The sequence below is a fragment of the Artemia sp. Qi Xiang Cuo genome, chromosome 16 (assembly GCF_049724085.1).
Source record: "Artemia sp. Qi Xiang Cuo chromosome 16, ASM4972408v1, whole genome shotgun sequence".
Lineage (NCBI taxonomy): Eukaryota > Metazoa > Arthropoda > Branchiopoda > Anostraca > Artemiidae > Artemia > Artemia sp. Qi Xiang Cuo.
This window is the reverse complement of record NC_142809.1, coordinates 7709818-7728435: the sequence shown is the minus strand read 5'-3', so window position 1 is coordinate 7728435 and position 18618 is coordinate 7709818. Positions and strand designations below refer to the sequence as shown.

Sequence of the window (18618 nt, the reverse complement as noted above, 5' to 3'; positions counted from 1 at the left end):
AGGGGTCATCATTCATCATAGGACCGTTTATGTAATTTACGAAGGGAAGAAGGTATCTGAATTCACAGAAGGACCATCTACTGAAGGCACATTGTTTCATTAGCACACCTTGTATTTGAATTTATTGAAGGTGCATTGTTTCATAAATACACCTCGTTTGTTGTGTGGATCATTATTTATTTAAGGACCGTTTACAGAATTTACTGAAGGACGGAGGTATCCAATTTTGCTGAAGCACTGCTGACTGAAGGTGCATTGTTCAATTACAGCACTTCGTATAATGAAAGGGCTTGTTATTTACTGAAATGCAACTTGATCAACTCGATGAAGAACAATGGTATTTGAATTTACTGAAGGACAATTCACTGAAAGGCCACTTAATGAACTTACTGAAGAACAAAGTTATTTGAATTTGCTGAAGCCTCGTTGTTTCATCAACACACCTCGTCTATTTAAAGGGTTCATTATTCACTGTAGGGCCGTTTACTGAATTTACGAAGGAGAGAAGGCGTCAGAATTCACAGAAGGACTATTTATTGAAGGCACATTGGTTCATTAGCACACCTCTTACATTTGGAAGGTTTTATATTTGCAGATAGGCAATTTAATGAACTTACTGAAGGACTAAAGTTTTGTATTTACTGCTGGTGCATTGCTTCAAAAATACACCTCGTTTATTGTTGGGCTCATTATTTACTGAAGGACCGTTTACTGAATTTACTGAAGAACAAAGGACGAAGGTATTCAATTTTACTGAAAGACTGTTCACTGAAGATGTATTGTTGCATTACAGCACTTCCTGTATTAAAAAGGATTTCTATTTACTGAAATACAGCTGGATGAACTCGATGAAGGACAAAGGTATTCGAATTTACTGAAGAACCATTTACTGAAGGGGCACTGTCTCATTAACACACCTCGTACGTTTGGAGAGGTCAATATTAAATTCAGCAAAGTAAAAAAAAAAGAAGCCTCGAAGTTTGGACTCCAAAAACTATCAAGAGCAAAGATTTTTAGTCTTTGGGGGGGGGGATAAAAAAAAAATTTAAATTAAATGCCAAGAAGATTCTTGTCTTTTAACAAATAGTACAAATTTTGTTGGATTTAAGACGCCATTGTTCGACTCAACCTCCTCCTCCTGCTACCTCCTGCTCATCAGAAATTACAAGGGCAACTACCAAAATTACGGAATTTTAATAATTAGAAATAATTAGCCGAAGATTCGTTTACTGAATTTACTGAAAGATGAAGGAATTGGAATTCAGACCAGGACCATTTAAAATTAGCCGAAGATTCGTTTACTGAATTTACTGAAGGACGAAGGAATTGGAATTCAGACCAGGACTATTTAGTGAAGTTGCACTGCTGCATTAACACACCTCCTACATTTGGTTAAAAAAAAGTGAAAAAAAAGAATAGGCTCAATTTTTTTTTTTTGGGGGGGGGGGTAGGAACATTTACCACTAATAAGATTCTTTTGATTTAGCCAATTATATTATTTTGATAGGGTTAAGCGGCCATCCTCCGATTCTACCTCCCACTAGCTATGCTCAGTAATTAGTCATTGGACACGATGTGGCCCACGCCCACGCAACAGAATGAGCTTGTTCAATAACATATTGAATTGCTTTTCATTGTGTATATTATAGCATATATATATATATATATATATATATATATATATATATATATATATATATATATATATAATATAGTGTATAAAATGTATTTTATGTATTCTTTTCTGTTTCTTTTTTCTTCTGGTAATAGTTTGGTCTTGTTTTGTTGCAACTCCCTCCTAATTATTTACGTATATTGTGATTTTAGAATGTATTCTAAATAGCGGTCATTGTTACCGTTTAGAAAAAAAGAAGAAATTACTTTTTTGCCGTTTTAGAAAAAAAGGGAGACATTATTCTTCCCTATATTTTATCCTGTCCGAAAAACCCAAGTTTAAAAGGACTTGGAGAAAAACTTGGTAAAAAATATATTTCCTAGTAAAATTGATATTACCAAATTTTTGTTAGGGCGACCGATATGATCGTAGTATTACGCGGAATAAATCAGTGAGTGTAAAAATATGAAGTCGATTGAAGTTAACTTTCAAAAATCGTAGAAGGATGAGCGATGAGGGACTGAAGTGCCTCCCGACTAAAGACTAAAGCAAATGCCCCCTCCCTTCCAATTGGTATTAATGGATAGCGTTAGTATTTTGTCACCTATACACTCTGCATAAATATTTTTTTAAACCACACTGCCTTTCTAAATAAACACAAAGCATAGAGATTTATAACTATAAATAGCAAGGACAGGTAATGGATACATTTTAGTTTTGACAATAAAAAAAAAGCTACTGCCCATAGAGTCTATGTAAGTAATTTGTTGCAATTTGCTGCCTTTCCCTTTATACTTACAATGGAATTATAGAAATATTAAACAACAGCTGAAACTCTTGATTAAGACTTTGAAAAAAAAGAAAGCCCAAAGGCATTGGTCTTTTGGCACTCGTTGACTCTAAGTAAACAGTTTCTTAGGTGACAATGCCTCTCCATTTTAAATAAAATACAACATAGAACTATATAACAATGGGTAAAATCTTAAATTAGAGAGTAAACTAACCAAAACAATAAAACCCGGCAGCGTTGACACTTTTTCGCCTATGTAAACAATTTCTTGGCTCTAGGTAAACAATTTCTTAAATGACAACGTCTTTCCATTTATAAATAAAATACAAATATATAACAATGGTTAAAGTTTTTAATTTAAGCAGTGAACTAAATAAAATGATAAAATCCGGTGGCGTTAGCATTTTTCCGCCTATTGGCTCTAAGTAAAAAATTTCTTCAATGACAACACCTTTCCGCTTATAAATAAGATAAAAATATAAAAAAATAACATAGAAATATATAACGGTGTAAAAGGTTTGATTAAATAAAAATAGACTAAAAACGTCAAACAAAAATAATATTAAAAGATATAATAAAAGTACAAATATCTAATAAAAATATAAAAGAAAGTACAAGAATAATAAAGTAAATAATAAACTGAGTTAAAGATAAGCATTAAACTAAATAAAAAAGGTAAGCCCGATAATATTTGTCTTGTGGCAAAAGTTTCTTGCAAAAGTTGTTTATTTTCTTTTTATTTGTATATATTTATTTTCTAGGTAATGGTAACCAATGTTACTTCACTACTGAAGACAGTAAAAGCTGTTGAGGATGAACACACTAGAGGGACTAGAGCACTGGAATCCACCATTGAAATTATTGCGCAAGAAATTAGGGTAAGCATGCTCTGTGTCTCAGTGTTAACAGATTAAAGTAGAGAAAGGGAATTTTTGAAAAAATAACACCTTAGATACAGTAAGTGAGATAACTACGAATTTCTTAGAATTTAGAATTTCGTAGAATTTCTTAGAAGTTGGTTGTTCTTATGTATATATTTTTTATTATTAGAGTTATTTTCATGGGAAAGAGAAAAAAAAACGATTATATAATGTTTCCATCTAAGCTTGGAGCATCTGGTATTTTCAGCGGGGAGGGGTATCCCCCAAAATGTAAATACTTGACCCCCTCTCCCCAAATGTAAGAGTGTTAAATGAAAAATATTTCCATTTTGCTCAATTATGGGTTGCCTGGGCTCGTGCCCCTCCTCCTTTAGTCTCGGGTTTTTTTGTATGAACTATAATTTATGATGTTTTCGTATAATTTCGCAAAATATATATTACGCTTGAAACACTATCTTTAAACGATGAGACCCATTTTCCCAGGAAAAATCTTAAGCAATCGTCCATTAAAGTATGAATTATGCCCCAGAAATTTGTCTGGGGCGGAAGTACATTTGTCGAAACACTGAAATAAAAGCAATTCCACGGGAGTTTAAAAACCCAAACTCATAAGCCAGAAAATAGGTGAAACAGGAAGAACAAAAAATTGTTATTCTGTTATTCTGATTCAAGCAAAGCCAACACGCCTGTGCTCTTGGAAAAACTGTGTGGGTGAGTGGGATAAATTTGATTTTTGTGGACGAAATTCTGATATGATTTTTCCACCTTGCTCCAAATTTTAATGTTCAAGATGAACAGACACGATTTTTTGAGGTTTTGTAGCTCTCCGTCAACTATAAGTTATCCTCAATATAAAAGTCAAGGTATTTGAGATTTATACGCATACTGCTGGAAGATAAGCTCGAAATACCCCTAGTTAAACATATTCATTTTTTATTATTTATTATTTTTATTTTATTTTATTTTATTTTTTTTATTATTTAACTAGAGTCCAACGGCAAGAGTGTGTGTTTTTGTAAAGCACAGTGATACTATTGAGAGGGGGAGGCTGAGAATTAAGGGGGATGCTGACAGAGGTGGAGGCTTCTTGTATTCAGGCAACTGATGTAGTTAATAAACACTCCTATTTCGAAGCCAACTATAAGTCTGTTTAGCTGAATTGCAGAAAATGGTATGACGAGCCAACTAAAAACAGATATGCACCGCTACCTAGACTGTATCCGGGGGTGGGAGGTTTTATCGGGTTCGAATTACCCCCCCCCCCCCATCCCCGAAAAAAAAAATTCCCGGATACGGGCTTGACCGCTACCAGCAAAACGTTATCACTTTTTCTGTGATTGCGGCTTAAACACACTGACTATGAAATTTGGTAGTATCACCAGGGAGATTTGTGAGTGTACATGGAATAAATTAAATAAAAGTTCAAATAGGGATAAAATCCTTTTAATAGACAGTAATTTTCACAAACAGTGTTAAAATTTCACAAAAAAATACTAGATATTTTGGTCACATATGCAGTGACCGTCATCAGTAGTAAAACTTAAAAAAAAAATCTAAATTATCTATGGAATAAATTGGAAATAACATATAGTTATGACTTTGGTAGCTACCATTATGTTATATATCTTATTATATATTCCATTTTATTATATAATATTTCCAAAATAGTTCTGACTTTGGTAGTTTTGGTAGCTACCAATATATTACGTATTTCAGCATATTATATTTCTGCTATATTTCTATTTTATTTCTAAAACGGTTGTGACTTTGCTAGCTTTGGCTGCTTTAGTAGGGGTAAGCTGGTAAGTTTAGTAGTAGATAAGTACTGCAGTGTACTTACCTCGTTGACCGCATTGCAGGGAAGATTTGGCATTCCCAAGTGAACAAGATTTACGGAATCTTAAATTTTGTAAATTGAATTTACGAGAATAAAAGTTAACCTTGTTACGTTATCTTGAGAGAGCCTTGAGGCTACGTTATTCTCGTGAAACTTTTTGAAATGCATGCTGCTGATCGTTTTGGCCCCTTTGTTATATTTAATTGAAATGTAATCAAGCTTTTAAATGGAAAACAAGTATGATCAAATTGAGATTATTTTAAAAATATTGCCAATCTTTTGTCCGTATATTTAGCGAATAATTAAATTACTAAAATGATCAATAAATAGGATATTTTGAAGAAAAAATCTTTGAAAGTTAAAGAGTTACTCTCAGGAGCCACAGTTGATGACAATGAGGTGAAGATGACAAAAGTTTTTTTTCATATTTTTTATGAAGATACAGATAAGTTCTTTTTTAATGGTAATTTAGTGGAGGGGGCATTTTTTGATTTTTTAAATGATAATACCAGAGAATGTATTTTTTTAAACGGGGAGAAAGGGGGGATTGTCGTTCTACCTGCCCCCCCCCCGCAATTAGTGCCCCTGGTTACATTTGTTATTGATGATTACGTTGGTATTGACATACCAAAGTGGGTTGTTTAAGCTTAAAAGTTGTTTTCTTTCTTCTTCTATTTTTGTATTTAGCTAGTGTATAATACTTTGCACACATTCTAAGAATTCAGTTTTAATAATCAGTTTTAATAATCAGTTTAATAATCAGTTTTAATAATTCAGTTTTAATAATAGCTGGAGAATCCAAATAACAACTGGAATGTTGAATATTTAATGGAAATGGCCATTTAACTATCCGATCGTCAATTTTACAATACGTATCTCAATGCAATAGACCTGAAGTGCATAATAAAGGTTATCGGATAAACAAGCTATTCCATTTCAAGGGCGGACCTCCAACTTTGAGGTAAAATTTTGACAATTTTCATGTAACATTAATGTTTTTTTTAGGCTTTTGATTCAAGTGACGTACCTAAAGTAAAGGCAACGGCTGAAGATTTGGTTCGATACACCAAGCCGATCACTCTGGCAACAGCAAAGGCAGTAGCGGCTGGCAACAGTGGACGGCAAGATGATGTCATTGTAGCTGCTAATGTTGGACGAAAAGCGATATCTGACATGCTAGCTACATGTAAAGTAAGGCATCTCTTATTGAAATTATCATCTAAACTAAAATTGTCTTTTGCGTTTGTGCAATCTGATGCAGGTATATACCTTGTGTAGGGCTACCACTCCACTAGAATTAAATGTCGTCACTGGTGTGCCCAAAAGTCGTATCTGACATCTTCGAACTTCTGGAATGTTGCCAAAAATTGTTTACTGAGCTGTATTCAAAGCGAAAATCAGCAGGGCAAATGAGTGTATTCACACTTCAATTCTTCTGAATTACATTACCTGCTGCTGCTCCCTTTGAGAACAGCTTGGCAAATGGTTTTTAGCAATTACCTTGGAATTGGGAAAATGTTAAATAGGACCCTTAGGGATTAAAGTGACAATATGCTTATTTAATTAGCAACAAACGTATTGTTTAGGAAATATTGTTTCTCAAAAGTATACGTTTGTGTATTTTGCTTCAATAGTATCCATCAGCAAGAGCAAATGATTTTAAAAAATCGTGACTTTTGGAGCCTGGGTAGGGAAGGCTGGATGTCTTGGGGTAATAGGTAGTATAGGGTAATACTTTGGCTAGGAACAATACCAAAACTTGATGTTTTTATTTTTATTTATATTTTATTTATTATATTTATATATATTTATTTATATATATATATATATATATATATATATATATATATATATATATATATATATATATATATATATATATATATATATATATATATATATATATATATATATATATATATATATATATATATATATATGTATATATATGTATATATATATATATATATATATATATATATATATATATATATATATATATATATATATATATATATATATATATATATATATATATATATATATATATATATATATATATATATATATATATATAGTCTATTACCCATCTTAAGGCAGAACTAAGGTAGATATGCATAGATTCTATCAAGTGTTCGTATTATATGAGCTATGCCTACTGGGAAAGCCAACTGGAATTGCAATGGGAATAAGTCAGATTTTGGGTTCACTCATGACGGACAATGTTCACTAACATTCCACTGATTACGTGCCTTTAAGATTCTTCGAAACTGGGATTAATCTTTTTTGTTTTTAATTTAATTAAATAAATAAAATTAAATAGTTAAATGAAACAGTTAAATTAAATGAAAAAGTAAATAAATTAAATTTAAATTTAATGAATGTTATTAAACATTCCACTGATTATGTGCCTTTAAGGTTCTTTGAGATTGGGATTAATCGTTTTTTTTGTTTTGTTTTTTCAAAAAATATCTAACGTTAAATGATAAAAGTAATTATGCTCTTTTTTTGCAATGCTTTAAAGTATAAAATTACGAGTCAATCATGAGTTTTTTGAAGAAGCTCTAAAAAATCTAAAGATATTGCCTGCGCAAACTTAAATTTGTATTTACAGGCTGCAGCTCATGGTGCAGAAAGTGCAGAACTTCGTCAGCGGACCCTGGAAGCTGGACGCCAGACTGCTGTTCAATATAGGGAGCTATTGATTATGGTTCTTCAAATATTAAGTCGGCCTGGTCCTAATTCAGATATCAAAGCACAGTTCCCAATGATTTCTAAAGAAATTGCCCTTAATGTCACTAACCTCGTTGCATCGGCTGAACTTCTCAAAGGTACCTGCAATTCCTTCATTAATTTAGAAAACTTATTTTAACTTGCAAATACCCAACAATTTTATTTAACTTTTAAAAGAATTGTTGGCACACTATTAAAGGTCGTGGATTTGAACCGTGAAATTCAAAGATTTGCCTAAAGATTCATCTTAACTGTTGAAGTGACCATTCTTCGGTGCGATATGGTGGATTTCTTGAGTTACGGTAAAAAACCGTAATTACGGTGTTCCATTTTTCGGCAATAACATGAATAAGGTAAATAGCGCTAATAACAGTTTGAACTATTGCTCTTCTTCATCTTAGTTTGTTTTTGTTTTTTAAGAAGAAGGGGCTTGTTAATCAACAAAAACATAACAAAACCTAAAGCAAAGCTTGTAAAGATGACGACAATCACCAACCAAAAACAAGACAAGATACAACAAAAAACTAACAATTTGATTGATTTAATAAATAAAGAAGAGAACTAAATAAAGAAGAGAAATAAAGAGAACTCATCACCATCCTTTTTAGAAACCCTAAAACTGGTCAAATTGAAGCAAAACAAAATGAATCCTGGATCACTAATGCCGTTGCCACACCTAAAGTCCCGTATTATTTTGTATAGGTTGTTCTGATTGTAAGAAACAAAATGAATCCTAGATCGCTAATGCCGTTGCCAAATCTAAGGCCCCGTATTATTTTGTGTGGCTTGTTCTGATTGTAAGAAACAAAATGAATCCTAGATCACTAATGCCGTTGCCACACCTAAAGTCCCGTATTATTTTGTGTGGCTTGTTCTGATTGTAAGAAACAAAATGAATCCCAGATCGCTAATACCGTTGCCACATCTAAGGCCCCGTATTATTTTGTGTGGCTTGTCCTGATTAGAAATAATAAAATGAATCCTAGATCACTAATTGCCACACCTAAAGTCCCGTATTATTTTGTGTGGCTTGTTCTGATTGTAAGAAACAAAATGAATCCTAGATCGCTAATGCCGTTGCCACATCTAAGGCCCCGTATTATTTTGTGTGGCTTGTCCTGATTGGAAAAACATAATGAATCGTAGATCACTAATGTCGTTGCCACACATAAGGCCCCGAAGTATTTTGTGTGGCTTGTTCTGACTGGAAAAAATAAAATGTTTCCTAGATCACTAATTGCCACACCTAAAGTCCCGTATTATTTTGTGTGGCTTGTTCTGATTGGAAAAAATAAAATGAATCCTAGATCACCAATGCCGTTGCCACACCTAAAGCCCCGTATTTTTTTGTGTGGCTTGTCCTGATTGGAAAAAAAAAACATAATGTATCCTAGATCACTAATGTCGTTGCCACACATAAGGCCCCGAAGTATTTTGTGTGGCTTTTTTCTGATTGGAAAAAATAAAATGAATCCTAGATCACTAATGCCGTTGCCACACCTAAAGCCCTGTATTATTTTGTGTGGCTTGTCCTGATCGGAAAAACATAATGGATCCTAGATCACTGATGTCGTTGCCACACATAAGGCCCCGAAGTATTTTGTGTGACTTGTCCTGATTGGAAAAAATAAAATGAATCCTAGATCACTAATGCCGTTGCCACACCTAAAGCCCTGTATTATTTTGTGTGGCTTGTCCTGATCGGAAAAACATAATGGATCCTAGATCACTGATGTCGTTGCCACACATAAGGCCCCGAAGTATTTTGTGTGGCTTGTCCTGATTGGAAGAAACAAAATGAATCCTAGATCACTAATGCCATTGTCACACCTAAAGCCCCGTAATTATTTTGCGTGGCTTGTCCTGATTGGCAAATAACGGAACTACGGATACCTCATTTTTTGAGTTGTAACTGATGTTTTAATTTATGATTTGAATTACCCTTATATAATATAAATCCTAATAAATACTTCAGGGAAATTACAGAATTTGTGTAAGTTTTCATTTTTGCTGGTAGTTTTAAGAAGGAAATAGTAATTTTAGAAAAAATTCAACAGTATTGTAAAAGTTATAAAAAAGTGAGTTGTGTTATTGCTTATTATGTAAAATTATTCTCTTTTGAAAATTTTTATTTTATCCTTCTGTTTGAAGGTTATAATCAGTTTCCATTACAATTGGAAGTGATAGTTCAATGCGAAAATCTCAAAATCTTTTGATCATCCTGATCACTTCCTAAAATTTCCGAGCTTTTTGCCCGTTTTCCAAAACCAAGTAAAAGGCCCTTATTTGCCACCAAATATCAGCCTCTTTGTTTAGAGAAAATACAAGTGAGAAACAAGCTACAAGTGTAGGCAACTCTGTTCTTATTTTGTCTACCATTTAATTTTTTCAAGAACGCTAAATTTGCTTTCTTATTTTAGGCTCAATTTTAGCTCTCGTATTTTCCTTTTTTTTTGAGTTATTAATATCGTTTTTGTAAAATCCCGAATTATTGGAAAACTAGCAGAATAGCCTGTTACTCAACATCCCTAAAAAATAATTGAGGAAATGTATACTTGCTTGCGAGGATCGGACACATTGTAACCCTGCTTGTACAGAAAAAAGGAAACAATAGGAGGGGGTCTGCAAGTCTCCTGTGTGAGGTTTTCGACAGTGAAGATTTCAATCGTGTACTTTAGTTTTTGGTCACTATGTGCTGCGGTGCGTTTTTTACTCAGTTGTGGCAACTGCGCTGCGTTTTTTACTCAGTTGTGGCAACTCAGTACTGCAACTGCGATGTAGAAATAATTACTTCAAGTAGCCTCTGCATAAAGTAACTTGATTGTTTTCGAGTCATGGATTGGCTGGGTGTAACCGACATTACCAATTATGTAGGTATGTATGCTTTTGATGTGTGGAATGTTGAACTTTTTTATGTTTAAGGTGCTAATTTTAATTTTTTTTTTCTTTCGCCAGCAAATGATTGGGAGGATCCAGAAGACCCCGTTGTAATTGCTGAAAATGAACTAATTGGAGCGGCAAAGTCAATTGATGCTGCTGCTAACAAACTTTCTAAACTCGTCCCCAAAGAAAGGGAACGTGTAAGCAAGGTATGGATCTTTTGGTTGTTTTTTTCTATCTGGATTTGTTTTTGTTTTTGTTTTTCTATATGGATTATTTTTTTTTTTCATATGGATTATTTTTTTTCTATCCTTGTTTTTACTGTCTATGGCAAGGACGTACGAATATATTTTGGTTGGATCGGGGGGGGGGGGCATTCGTATTAAACGAAGCTTATAGCAAATAATCGGGAAATATCAAAATTACTTGGATTTAAAGATTATTGTTATTTTTCATCAGTAGACTAAGAAAGAAAAAGTGGCGTCGATCAACGAAAATATAGGGGGGCAACATATATTTTTCAAAATCTAGGGGGGGGGGGTTAATTTTTTATCCAATGAAAATACCGAAAATTTATTTTCTTTTTTAACATTTCTATCCTTATCATTATTGTCTACGATAGGGACAGTCGAGCATTTTTTTGGTGGGGGGGGGTGTAGAATTGTCAAATTATATGAACCTTATGCCAAACACTGGGGAAATAGTGAATTTCCTTTGATTTTAAGGGGTGTTGGTCAGAAGGAACCTTGCGTGTTTGTTTTTACAACTTAAAAAAGAGAAAAACATACATGTAAAATTGGTATTAAAACTTCCTTTAGAGATAACCTTTTCAATAGTTCTAAACTATAGGTCGTTTTGTGGAGGTAAGGCTGTATGAACTTTAGTTAGTTTTGCCATTTTTTTACCACAAATTCGTTTTTTATTCACTTTTTTGTAACTAGGTCTTGGATGGTCTAGGTCTAGGTCTCGCAGGATGGTTTGGATGCTGCCAAATAAAACTTTGCCTGGTTAAGGATAATGTTTGTTTTTTTTTATTCAAGAGATTGATTATTGATTTTTTTTTTTTTTTTTTTTTTTTTTTTTTTTTTTTTTTTTTTTAGATTGGTGCTAAACTCATGTGCAAAAGCCGATTTAAGTTAAATATAAAAATTTTATGATAAACATTAAATATAAACAGGCCTTGAGTAAGTATAACCGTTAACCTTTATAATTATGATTGATTTTCTGGTATCTCTTAGTGTCTTGTTTGTACAGGAGGCATACTAAGATATGCATTTTTTATTATCAAGTGCAATTTTTTTTGTAGAGCAGTGCATATTTTTGAAAGGCCAGATTTGATTACCTCTGTCTGTCAGATATGTTTGATATTCTTGGTTGTTTGATAATATCAACCAGGTATCAGACATATGTGTACGGATGGGGGGAACATTCGACGATCGCACCGAATTACGCAGTGGTTCTTTTACAAATTAGCTGTATTTGATTCTTAAGCTTTTTTACGTTCTAGGAAATCGATGAGACTTTGAGTTTCCATGAGATGATTATTGAAGCTGCAAAGGCTATTGCAACGGCAACATCTGCCCTCATTAAAGCTGCCTCTGCTGCACAAAGACACCTAATTGACACCGGAAAGGTTAGTCTCTCTCTCTCTCCCTTTCTCCCCTCTGTCTCTCCCAATTCCCCCTTTCTCCCCTCCCTCTCACTCTCTCCCTCATCCCCCCTCTCCCTCCCTCGCTCTCTTTCTCTCTCTCTTTCTTACTTATTCACTTACTCTATATCCCTCTCTCCTGCGCTCCCTTACTGTATCAAGATTATTATTTGCCTGTTGATGTAGCTCAAACCTGTATTAGAAAATGTAAGATACCTCGGTGAGGTTTTGAACCACGGTGAGGTTGTATATTATACCTCGGTAAGGCTATATATTACAGAATTTGAGCCAAATTCCCAAAACTGCTTAGAAATAGAAATCTATAGAAAAAAATGGCGTCTGTTTTTTCATACGCAAATCCGTCTTTCAAAAAATGTTTCTAAGGAGACGACTATGTGACAAAATCCTATAGGAACTTATAAATCCCCCCCCCCCCTATTTCTCTGAGATCAGTCCTAAGAATATTTTAGAGAACAAATCCAAAAATTTGGGTTTAAAAGTGTATTTATTGGGGGTTTCAAACCGCCATTCCATGTGAAACCTTCATCTCCCCATAACTTTAGCATAATCTAAACAGATACTGTTCATATGATGGTTTTTTTTTGCAAAAACAAAATTATATAATTTCTTCTCTATTTTAAGGTTAGTCGTTTAACGAGATACGACTCTGAGGAAGGTCAGTGGTCCGAAGGTCTGGTAAGCGCGGCTCGCCTGGTTGCAGCAGCCACTCATTCTCTAGTCGAAGCTGCCAACGCCCTAGTCCAGGGTAATTCAACTGAAGAGAAGCTTATATCAGCGGCCAAACAAGTGGCTAGCTCCACTGCCCAGCTCCTTGTTGCTTGCAAAGTCAAAATGGAACTTGAAAGCCCCATTGCTCATAACCTCCAGGTGAGGAGTATTTAATAAATCCCGTATGGAGGAATGAACAGGTTACGTTTGGATGCCCCGTGGACATTTAGAGACAGAACTTAATTTAACTTCACCTTCAACCCATCATGTGAACGAAATACCCCTCCCATCATCTGAAGGAATGGATTCCAATATCGGGTTTTTCCTTCCAAAAGGGTATAGCAGAAACTATTGGTACAATATATAACCACTGCATGTAGGTGCTTCGATACAACAGACCCAAATATGCACCTTTGTAAGTTTTGGTAGCAGCGGGCTCCAAACTTAAAAAAGAGGAAGAAACGGGTGAAAAAAAAAACAGCTTAAAACATTTTGCACCAACACCTTAAGAAAGTATAGCTTTCCTTTGAGGTCGCATTTGTCTTTTGGAATCAACATGTTATTGATGTTTGAATTCTCACGGACAGAAAGGGTTGTCAAATTTAACTAATCAGTTTTGCCTATTTATTGTATGATTCAGCTTGACAACCATGACAAAATGTACTGCCCTCAGAGCTTCATATTTTTAAACAACCAAAAGAAAAAATCTTATACAATTTGCTCTTTTCGGGTATGAATGGACCTCTGATAGGTCCAGGGGACAAATTGGGCCCATGGCGCTTTAGAACAAGTTTATTAGTAGCTGTAGCAACGTCAAGCCCAAAAAAGGTTGCAGGTTTTAATAAAATTCTGAATAATCCAGCAATGACATTTTCAGGAATAGTGACCTTGAAATGGGTATTGCGCTTGAAAGAACACTTGCCCCATAGGTAAGGCAAATTATACTAGATTAAACAAAATGAAATTTAAAACTAGTCCTAAAAAGAGAATGTATATGCTATCTTTATATTTAAATATATCGAAATTAACCCTTCTTTTGAATTCAAATCAATGACCAGTGCTTCAACTACCTCGAATTTTTCAGAATTTCCACAAATTTTGGGGAAGAAGATTTGGTTCTCCGAAATCTTCGTAACTGAGAATTGATGATTGTTATTTCCTATTAATTTCTGTACATATTACGAGCCGTAATTTTTGGTGAGATTTCGGGTCACAGTTTTCGGGGAAGAAAATTGGGGTCTCCGAAATCTCTTTGAAAGTTAAAATTAACAAAAGTTCACAATTTATGTTTCGTATTAACTTCTGTGCATGTTACGAACGTTAATTTAGGGGAGTTTTTGGAAAACCTAAATTTCATCAAGGAAAACTTCTAAAAGTTTGGGATAGCGGGAGAAGAGTCAATGGCCGAACTTATTGCCCTGCAAAGGAGTCTTATTCCAATTGGATGTCAGCGCGAGGCCAGTGATTAACTTGTCGAATTTCTCTCCTTTTCTTTTTTTTTTTTTTTTTTTGTTTAAGTTTTCTTACAATTTTTCTGCAAAATTTCGGGTTGTCGAAATTTTGCAGGGATAGGGTTGAAAATCTGGATCGTATGGGTACTAAAAATGGAGAGAGAGAGAGAGAGAGAGAGAGAGAGAGAGAGAGAGAGAGAGAGAGAGAGAGAGAGAGAGAGAGAGAGAGAGAGAGAGAGAGAGAGAGAGAGAAAGAAAGAAGGGGAGGATAGACTGGTATTTCCATAAAAAAAAGACTAAATAATTAGTTAATAAGAATAAAATATAGCCTAGGATGTATCGTTTGTAGATGAATCAGGCCTAATGTGTAGGATAGGCTTTTTTGTTGCCACAGAGTAGTTTGAACCCGGTCTTCCGTTGCCGAAGGAGACTCGCTCTACTTCAGCTATTAAATCAACCTTAAAATGTATAAAATTTAATAAGTTTACAAATTTTAAGCAGTCTTGTAGTTAAAGAAATTCGTCTTTTTTAAAAACTGCTATATATTTGGCAGATGCAAATTTTGAGAAGTCCCCATTCCTCTACCATCTGTTTTCACCTGAAATTTTAAAAGTCGATAATTCTTATCGAAAAATTACCAAGAATTCAAAAAAAATAATAGCAGCACACAGTCATTACAATTCATATATAATCTAAGACGCCTGCATCATAATCTGCTGTGCCTCATAGTCTGCCTTGAAATGTGTTAATTTGATAGCGGGGTTTATTCAAGAAAATACACAACGAAATACATAAAGAAAACACAAAAAAGCAATACAACAATGAACCAATTAATTCACCCCCAATTAGCCAACTAACCCTCCAACTAGCCAACAATTAACCCTCTAGCCAACTAGCCAACTAGCCATTAACCAACTAGCCAACTAGCCAACAATTAACCCTCCTTTTGAAAAACGAATCTATTTCCAACAGTCGATTTGATATCCACAATTTTGAACATTTTATTTCCTCATTTGTTTTGCGCGGCCGTTTCACGTCAGAAAGAGAAACAGTTATACGATCCTGGACTTAGATTTTGCTTATTTGTCATTGCAGGCTGCAGGAAATGCTGTTAAAAGAGCAACCGATAATCTAGTCCGAGCTGCACAGCAATCCATTGCTCACCAAGAGGAGGAAAGCCTGGTCGTATCCAGGAGAATGGTTGGAAGCATTAAACAAGAGCTAGAAGCTCAAGCCGAAGTCCTTCGTAAGCAGAAAGAATACGAGATGGCGCTTGGGAAGCTTACCGCTGTCCGGAAAGCTAAATATGGAAAAAGTGGCAATGAATCTGATTTAGAAGGATATCAAAGCGGAAATGATTCCTCTCGGTAAATATGCCTATCTTGTCTTTTTCGCTTTACACCCTCTCCCCTCTCCGGTAGAAAAAATTCTCTCGAAACTGAGAGGGATCATAACAAGCGTAGAGAAGGAGGATTTCCAGGGCATAACCGCTTTAATTTTGAAAGTCGTATTATCCCACAGCTTATATTTTAACAGAGGAGCATGCAAAACTTTTTGCAGGGGGGGGGTCGAAACTGCTAAATCCATATATTCAAGTCTAAGTTCTTCCAAAGGGGGCCATTCTCACTAAGCTTAGGGGATGATTCTTTTTACTGTGTTTCCATACGTCAAGGATGGGACTGCCGTTCCAGTCTTTTCAACGTCTAGGTGCTTTGCCCAAATATGTCTATATATGGCTTTCGCCACCTGTTTGATGATCTCCCTCCCCCCCCCCCTTCGAAAAAATCAATTTTTGATGATGTATCCATATTTTGCCTCTTTTTCTGTTAGGCGAATTCCCCGCCCCTTTCGTCCCCAAAATATCCCTAAATATGGGATATTTTATGGGAAATCCCTAAATATGGGCTCATGCGTATGCTTTTGGCATCCTCGGTAACAATTTTTCCTCTGTTTTCATCCTCCGTAACATTTTCATAATTAAAGTGAGATTAGCTGCTTGAGACTTAGCAAGTACTTGAATTGTAGATTCGAGACTAATGCTAAACTGTTCGTACATATCTATGTCCTTGTTTCAAATGATTCAAAAAGTTTTAATTCTTGGAAAGAAGCCAAGTCGAAAAAAGGAGGGGAAGGAGTGCGAAAAATCCTTTTTTCCCGAAAACCAATCTCGGCGCATGCATCACTTATCACTAATTTGGTTTTATTGCATTAATTAGATTTAAAACTTTATAATAAAAATACGTAAAGATGTGTTGTTTTCAACACCTAGTTAAAATAATAATTCACCTTGCATTGAAAGCTTGTACTCAAAAGGCAGTGGTGTAATTTCGTTAAAATCCTAGGGGGGGGGGGGGGGCAAAATGGAGACAATTTTCCCAAATTGAGTGAAAATGACAGTGAAAAATGAGCCATATACTAACATAAAGGCAAAGACATACTAAATGACCAATTTAACTGACAAAAAACTGACCCATTTCTCTTTATTCTCGAATTAAATTATGCAGGCTTATCTTAGTTTTGACAAGATTTTTTTTTTAAACAAAATTTCACCTGGGGTGGGGGGGGGGGGCAAAATAAGGTCTGGGGGGGATCACTTGCCCCCTCCCTCTATCCCACAGAAAATTACGCCCCTGCCAAAAGGTCTTAAACTCCATGTTTGCTGCTTCATGGAAGCTCATTGTAGGATCCTAAAACGTGTAATGTACCATTTTCTATAAAACTAGGGTTTGCTTTCAACTAGTGGCGTCAATTCACAAAAATTTTGGGGAGAGGAGGAAGCAAATTTTTGTTTTTTTAATTTATTTTATTTTCAATTATATTTTATTTTATTTCAATTATATTTTATTTCAATCAGTATTTCAATTTTGTAAATTGTGTGAAAATACCAGAGAAGGGCATTTTCAACGAAATATCAATAAAAAAGTTACTTCTCTAAATCTAGAGGGCGTAAAAAAATCTAGGTGGCACATGCCTGCCCCTGCCCTCCCAATGTTTGGGAGGGCGCTGCCAACCAACTGCTGCCAACCGTTCAAACTAAATAAAACGTTTAGGTGAAACCCTTTCCTCTTATCTTCGTTTTCAACATATCTATTAGTTTATTTCCTTTCTTCAGAATGTGTCATGTCCGCGTTTCTCATTCACAGACGAAGCTGAATAATAGAGCTGATATCAGTCCTCCTTCTGTCTATCTTGGATGTTGAAGAAAAATTATTCCGTCTCTGATATAATTTTCCAGCACTTGGAGAAAGGAGGAAATATTTAGGGCGGGTAAAGGTAATGGAAGGTCCTTACTCATGCCTATGTGTGGAGAAAATGGTGAGGATCTGCTTCACTTCATGACCCTTTGTCCCGAACTACAGGATTTAAGGAAAGAATTATTTTTTGGTAATGTGGGGACAAGTGAGTGGTTGGTTTCAGTAATGGGATCAAAAGTTATGTTACAATAAGAATGATAGCAAAATATATAAGACTGGGTATGTCACATAGAGATAGATTTTTGTAAAGGGGATAGGGTGAGTGTTGAAATTATTGTGTATATGTGTAAGTTATTTTCTTGTTTGTTATTTTTTGTAGCCATGGCGCTTGTAGCTTTAGAGCATTAAATATCTATCTAAGATATCTATCTATACTCTTAAAACATTTGCCACCTTTTTTGCTCTCCTGTGAAATTTATAAAAGAGAATTGGGAGACTACATAGTTATGAAAGCTTTAAAAGAAATTTAAAAAGTAGTTGTTCTCATAGTTGTTTGCATCGGAGCCGCGACTTTTTCTGACATGTGACTGATTAGAAAGCAGGTTTTTTTTTCGATCCATGCGTTTTGTGTATTGTGGCTTTATTGTTGTAAGCGACAACCGTAAGCTTGCCGCTTTTGGAGTTAATAATACTAATAAAATTTTAAATCAAAATACTAGAAATTGGGTAGCACCTGGAAACAAATGCAATCCTGTAAACTGAGGTGCACCTGTAAACTGGGTTGGACCTGTAAACTGAGGCGCACCTGTAAACTGATGTGCGTCTGTAAGTGGAGGTGCATCTGTAAACTGAAGTGCACC

At 34.8% G+C, this 18618-nt stretch overlaps 1 protein-coding gene across 1 annotated transcript in view; it reads left to right on the top strand.

The window, feature by feature from the left end:
• rhea (Talin_middle and talin-RS domain-containing protein rhea) overlaps positions 1-18618 on the top strand; it is a 214086-nt gene that overhangs the window by 190663 nt on the left and 4805 nt on the right. The window contains exons 30-36 of the mRNA XM_089102200.1: positions 3167-3283; positions 6129-6314; positions 7738-7954; positions 10812-10945; positions 12244-12369; positions 13027-13272; positions 15660-15931. Coding sequence (XP_088958326.1) covers positions 3167-3283; positions 6129-6314; positions 7738-7954; positions 10812-10945; positions 12244-12369; positions 13027-13272; positions 15660-15931 — 1298 coding nt within the window. The remainder of the gene's footprint in view (positions 1-3166; positions 3284-6128; positions 6315-7737; positions 7955-10811; positions 10946-12243; positions 12370-13026; positions 13273-15659; positions 15932-18618) is intronic.